The sequence below is a fragment of the Photinus pyralis genome, unplaced genomic scaffold (assembly GCF_008802855.1).
Source record: "Photinus pyralis isolate 1611_PpyrPB1 unplaced genomic scaffold, Ppyr1.3 Ppyr1.4_LG1, whole genome shotgun sequence".
Lineage (NCBI taxonomy): Eukaryota > Metazoa > Arthropoda > Insecta > Coleoptera > Lampyridae > Photinus > Photinus pyralis.
Window position 1 is genome coordinate 63,025,658 of NW_022170249.1, and position 6,677 is coordinate 63,032,334.

At 40.2% G+C, this 6,677-nt stretch overlaps 2 protein-coding genes across 2 annotated transcripts; one reads left to right on the forward strand and one right to left on the reverse strand.

Annotated features, from left to right (window-relative positions):
- Nucleotides 1–645: 645 nt before the first annotated feature.
- LOC116165596 lies at nt 646–1,756 on the forward strand. Its single transcript, XM_031480174.1, has 3 exons — nt 646–1,047; nt 1,109–1,657; nt 1,722–1,756. Exons 1-3 carry the CDS (start codon nt 963–965, stop codon nt 1,754–1,756), a joined length of 669 nt encoding a protein of 222 aa, XP_031336034.1. The 5' UTR covers nt 646–962.
- Nucleotides 1,757–1,868: 112 nt separating this feature from the next.
- LOC116165603 lies at nt 1,869–3,068 on the reverse strand. Its single transcript, XM_031480187.1, has one exon. The coding sequence runs from the start codon at nt 3,066–3,068 to the stop codon at nt 1,869–1,871; it is 1,200 nt and encodes a 399-aa protein (XP_031336047.1).
- Nucleotides 3,069–6,677: the final 3,609 nt, after the last annotated feature.

A 6,677-nucleotide genomic window follows, 5' to 3' on the forward strand; every position in this document is an offset into this window, starting at 1 on the left:
TCTATTTCCGCCATCTTGGATCGGTCGCCATTTTATTAGTCACCAAATCCGCCATCTTGAATCGATCGCCATTTTATTACTTTCTAATTCCGCCATCTTGGATCGGTAGCCATTTTATTAGTCTCTAATCCCGCCATTTTGTTGGGCGCCATTTTATTAGTCACTAAATCCTCCATCTTGGATCGGCCGCCATTTTATTAGTATCTAATCCCGCCATTTTGTTGGGCGCCATTTTTGACCGTCTGTCTGTCTCCCTTTCTCGCTCCATCCGCCATCTTGGATGTTATTTTGGACCCGTCTCATCGGTCACGTGATTGCTATAGACAAAAATTTTTTTTTTTCAATCTGCGTTGGGAATCGAACCCACGATACGTGAATTACGAATCTGCCGCCTTAACCATCTGAGCTAAGCGAGGCTTTGAGATATGAACGTTTAGCAGTTCAAGTATTGTTAGAATGTGGGGGGAGCGCGATTGCAGGGGCGTAGAGGGTAAATCGTATGGGGTAGCAGTAGGAGCGGTAGATGCCCCTAGTAGGCCGTATAAGCTCACAAGCCACACAACGCTACGGAGAGCATTGAGATGTTTGCGAGTTGTAGAAGGGTATAACGCGGGGGTGCGTCGCCGCTAGGGGCTATTTGGCGGGGAAGCGCGTTAAAATGATAAAATAATACGTACGACGCTCGTGTGCGAAAAATAATTATTCATATTGCTAACTAGAAAGGAAATGAGCTTATCTTCTTTATGCTTTATTTTTATTTTTAGACGCATTATTCTAATATTACATTCTTTGTATTTATGCTTCGGTCAATGTCCTTGAAATAAGGGAACGACCCCTAAGTATGATGAGCCCCCGAACCGCGTATTACGAATTTAGTGCTAAAGCGGTATACCTACAAATTAGCGTATAAAAGCAAACAACATTTACATTAAAATTCATTAGTTACGAGAATAGCAGACATTATGGATGATTTATGGAATGATGATCCAAATATTAACCTTACTTGGGTCGATAATCCCTCCCCGAAGATAGTCGAGGCACATACAGGTAATATGATCATGGTGAAAATAATTATGACCCTACTAATTAAGCCCGTTGTTTCTTGTAGGAGCAGAAGATTTAATATCAACATGGTCCATGTTTCTCGATTGCTCAACTTTGCTAGAAGTGGGAAATTCATTGAGGAATAGTTTCGAGCCAGTGGTGCAGATATTTTGCCCTCCACTCCGAGAAAGTTGTTTGCATTTTAATATTTCCGAATGGAGCGATATTTCCGCTATTAAAACCGAGCACAACATTCGACTCATGCTTAAAAGTACCGACCAGTTGGAACATGAAGTGTTCGTAGGGTACGGTATAAAAATTACGTTGGCTGACTGTGAAAATGGTAGTAGGGGTATAAGAATAAGTCAAGGATTCAATTCCATAGTGCTAACCGAAGAAGCCGTAAATCGTTTCCTCTCCGCTGTACATTTTGTACATCAAAAATTGGATTTTCTAAGCGATTATTCGACGTACTGGTACTATCAGGACTTTGCGGATGAAGTAGCGGATGATCTTTGCAAGGACGGTCTGTTCGATGAACAAAACATTTTGTCAAGAGGAAAATTTTTCTGTCAAAATCTTAAGTTACTAAAAAAGTTGGTTGCACACTCATGTTTAAGAGATTTTTTCATTTTTAGCAGAAATTGTAAATATTCACCCTCAAAGATTTGTAAAAGATGTAACCGAGAAAATGCTGAAGGAGAAACAATAAAATAGTTTGGTGATAAGTTTGTTGTTTATATATAAATAGGGAAAAGAAAAGCACCATTTTCAAAATGTATTATATATTTTCGCAATAGGTACATTAAAATCGCATATGCAAATTAAATTTTACGTACTATATTAGTAAATGGCTCGTATTCAATTAAAACATCATGCAAAATTATACAGTAAGCGGAGGTGTCGGCTGCAAATGCTTCAGATGTTTCAACTTCCAGTTTCAAGTCGATAACCACATTATGAATACTTTCATTGTGACGAGTACAGTTGATTACGAATATTGGTTGTTTCTTAAACTCCTCGTAACTGAGAAGAGAACTACTTTCAGAATCGTAGTATTGCGTCCGAAAGTTTAGATATTCTTCGTAGGCATCTATATACTTGTTGTCCGCGAAGGAGAGATTCTGCTGCTCATACGGGTATCTTCTGTTGTTGATGTTCGCTTTTATATTTTCGACGCCTAAATGATCGAACTGCGATGCATTCTCTCCTTTTTGGTTGCGTTTCTTAGTCTGAAAGGCCACCAGAAGCCATTGAGGTCGTTGAAAACCGGTGCTACTTTTTACCGGCCATACCAAAGAGCGGGTTGATGGCAATGCTGGATACGCATATAAATCTCTAGCGTGAAATGCTACTTGGATCGGAACATTTTTATCAATTCTACTGTATATAGACAGCTTCATGGAATCGTTAGGAATTACGTATGGAACCTTCCAGGTTACTTTACTAAGGCTAATTTTCACCTCCGCTTCGCTTTTATAACAGTCTTCATCGGTTTTTGAGCGAATTAATGTTAGTTCTTGTCGTATGTTGACTAATGGTTTTTTATACCCTTCCGCGAATCCTAGCACATGTTTTAGCGGTATAGATGCACAGAAGGCTGTCTTGTTGGCGTTTAGGAGTTGCAGAGGTTTATTGCGGGGACTCCATCCTGCTTGTGATAAACAATTACTTTGGTCCGTTGTATAGGAACAAAATCCCTTGATTGCGCTGTTTATTCCGGGTAATCTCACGATTTCTATCACTTGATCTCCCAGCGTAAATCTAATTTCATCGAAGAGAAATAGTGGAGCATTGTTGGTCAACTCGAACTGCTTCGCTTCCGATGAAGTAAGCGTTCCCTCCAAGTAGATCACGCTATCGTAGGTGGCCGTGATAAGATCCTCCTTTTGAATTACAAGATTGATTTCGTCCGAGTTACCATAAGCATTCGTCGAGTAAGGATGGTAGGTTCGCCGATCGCATTCCACAATCATATCCTCATACTTTACGCTACTGAAGAGATTTTTCAGCGCTTCTTCCATATTTTCGGAGTACTTTGTAACCAAGATATTCCAGAAACTTTACGTCGTTTTCAGTTAATGCACCCGACGATGTTTGCTCGTCTGTACGCGAAGCCTGACTGAGTGAAGATCCGCTCTTGTAAAAGATTTTAAGGCCCATATTTTTTCAATTCCAATCTAATAGTCACTTTTTCTTCACCAAAGTCCACTAGTTTACCTTCTTGGTCAAGCAATCGCAAGGTAATGTTATCAATTTGATGGGTAAGTACGGGTAAATATATAATGCTGGTGGGTTCCTTGACCATACGATAGCCTGGTTCAACGTGCACGTCGAATTCAAAAATGGTGTGAGATTTTTCACTATTCCGATACGCTCCTCCGGTTAAATTGCACTCAACATGTATATTTGTGGCGTTGACTATTTGCACATCCAAGTCGGACTCGTGAACCATACCTCCTTTGTAAATAGATGGCGAGAATCCGAGCATGCGCCCAATAGAACCCGTCTTGGTAAAATCAACATTGTGTTTGGTTTCCATTTCGCACTTTAAGGTATTATTGTTGGGTCTTAAGATAAAATCCATCGAGTCGTTTGGTTGGTTAATATATTTCTGCAAATACCTATTGATCTCTTCAATTTCATATGCTCCACTTGGAATTGTAATCTCTTGTTCCTTTGCATCGTTCGATGTATAATAAAATTTATTATTACCTTCGAATATATTTCGTATAGAATTGCATCCGTAAAATCCCACCAATCCCAAGCCATATTGGAAACTCGAGTCAAGCTCTATTGGTGGGAAATACGTAGTACTGAGCACGTTTCCTACACCCGTTAGCGTGAACGTTCGAGACATGATTGATAGGTAGAAATGAAAACTAGCGTTTTAGATGTAAATTATTTATTATACAGAAAGTTTAAACACAAGTGTCCACATATAAATGTGTTATAGTTTTGCTCTCTATCATAATTATAAACAATCTTACAACCTTTTAAGTATTTAACTATTTCATTTGGAGGGCCTAAGTCTCCAAAACTATCATAGTAAACCGCTTTCCTGCCGCGTTTCTTGAAAGCAACCCAATGAGTACCTCTTCCCTGGCTATCATCCAGGTTCACAATAGCGCATTCGTTAAAATGGGGCTTTTGAGGTAATGTGTTGCGCATGAATACTCCTATAAAGAACGGTACATTTTTAGCGTATTTATGCAGATCGAAATTGGTTAATGCTTTCCGCGGCAAGTTTAGTCGTTTTTTGGAAAAGGTTTCAAATATAAGGCGTAACCCTTCTTATATGGCTTAAGGTAGAGTGCTCCACCGCTTTTCTTGCCCAACGCTACAGCCTCCATTGTGGCATTATGACGTTGACTCTCTTCCAATTGCTTCTTAGCTGCAGATGCTTCGTTAACCGCTTTAGCTATCCCACTTGCTCCACCGGCTAGTGCACCGGCAGCCGAAAGGCCCGCAAATAGCGGTATAAGGAAAGGAAGAAAGCCGCCAATTTTAGGTATAGGAATAACTCTCGGCACTCGCACCTTCTTTTTACCGCCCGCTACTTTAACCGCTTTCTTTGCCGCGGCCAAACTCACATCGACAAGTTTCTTTATGCTTGCATCTTTCATCCGCCTTATTGAATTTCGAGCATGCGATAGAACTCCTCCTCTAAACGAGCAACTCTTATGCTTCATTTTTCTTTCTTTCTTCTTGCGTTGCGCAACTCCCATTCCTAGCTTCCTTTTAACTTTCATCGCGGCGGCTACGGCTAAAGCGGCAGTTTTTTCTCCAAAACTCGAATCTTTCGATTTTACGCGACTCCAAGCTTGGTTTTGAAGGTCCTTGTCAGCTTTATGGCGATGCTCTAAGTCTTTGAATTGACCGTACGCGATATCGTGTTGTTTACATGCAGCATCCAACGGATTTATTCCAGAATCACCGCGAGCTAAACGCTGTTCCAACTTTGTTCCAGGGCCGCAGTACTGATATCCGGGAATATGAAGTTCTACTGGTAATTTGTTTATTAAAGTGTTAATCAACCCCTTTCTTACTCGGTGATTAGCCATGAACTGTTAGTATAACTAGAACCAGCGACTAATAATGATGTTTATAAAGCAGCCTCAACATTTAAACGTAGATAATCACGATTTTCTAAAATCAGAAGTAGTGGGGAGGCATGGGCCTTTATTTCCAGCATCAATTAGAGCAGTGATCTGCGGTCCTTCGGGGTGCGGAAAGACAAATGTCATGATTAGTTTATTGGAAGCACCGCACGGCCTTTCGTTTGAAAACGTGTATGTATACTCAAAGTCGCTAGAGCAGCCAAAGTACAAGTACCTGGAGCAAATACTTACACCTATCAAGGGTATTGAGTACAATGCTTTTAGCGATAAGGCTGACGTAATCACTCTCGAAGAGATTAATAAGAATTCGATAATGATCTTTGATGACGTGGCCTGTCTAAATCAAGACGTAATTAGAGATTACTTCTGCAGAGGACGACATTCCGGGGTGGACTCATTCTATCTTTGTCAAACATATTCAAAGATACCGAAACAATTAATACGCGATAATGTTAACGTTATTGTTCTATTCAAACAAGACTATTTAAATTTAAAACATGTGTATGACGAGCACGTTGGTACAGATATGACCTTTGATCAGTTTAAATTAATGTGTTCAAAGTGTTGGATCGATAAGTATAATTTTATCTGTATAGTGAAAGACTTTGACTATGGTAGATATCGAAAAGGGTTCGACTGCTATATTAGATTATAATCTGATTTAATAGAACCGGTCCAACAGCTATCCAACGGCTTTGCCCATCAGGTCCACCAGCTTTTCTAACTGGTCCATCAGCTTTGCCAACTGGTCCATCAGCTTTGCCAACTGGTCCATTAGCTTTGTCAACTGGTCTATCAGCTTTGCCAACTGGTCCATCTGCTTTGCCAACTGGTCCAACAGCTATCAATTGGCTTTGCTATCCGGTCCAACAGCTATTTGAACCGGTACCAGTTTGAAAATCTGTTAGTCGATTCTGTGTAGGCCATAAAAATGAACGCAAGAGATAAAACGATAAAGCAGAAATTGACGAAGACCCGCAATGCTATCAAGCGTAAGCTTGAAGTGCTAAAAAGAGGCGAGCTTGAAACTCAACGCTTGGTTGAAACAACATATAAGCCAATAGTAGAACCACTTAAAAAGATAGCTAAGCAAGAACCCAAGATACCTAAATTGATACCGAAAGTTGAACATAAAATCGAATATGAATCTACCCCAATTCAAGAAGAAGAACAGTTCCGAACACCACAGCGCTCTGAAAATGGACCGATCACAGCAGCTGCTAAACGACTTAATTTTATCGAAACTGATGAGATTAGTAACATAGCGTATGATAACGGGAAAGAAGGTGAAGATGAGGACACTACTGAAACGATTAACTTATCACAATTACTCGACACTGAAGACGCCGCTCAACAATTTCTAAATCAGTATCATGTTTTGCCGCGCCAATATATCGAACGAATGATTAAAGATACCAAAGGCGACATTGATCACTTTTATGGTCTTCGATATGATGCCAATTTCGATCAGTGGGCTATTGGAGACTCTAAAGTGACATTTGACGGACCGAA

Coding starts and splice junctions, on each gene's coding strand:
- LOC116165603 (XM_031480187.1), bottom strand. CDS start 3,068: ATGGAAGAAGCGCTGAAAAATCTCTTCAGTAGCGTAAAGTATGAGGAT.
- LOC116165596 (XM_031480174.1), top strand. CDS start 963: ATGGATGATTTATGGAATGATGATCCAAATATTAACCTTACTTGGGTC. Junction 1,048..1,108: donor GATAGTCGAGGCACATACAG/GTAATATGATCA, acceptor TGTTTCTTGTAG/GAGCAGAAGATTTAATATCA. Junction 1,658..1,721: donor AAAGTTGGTTGCACACTCAT/GTTTAAGAGATT, acceptor GATTTGTAAAAG/ATGTAACCGAGAAAATGCTG.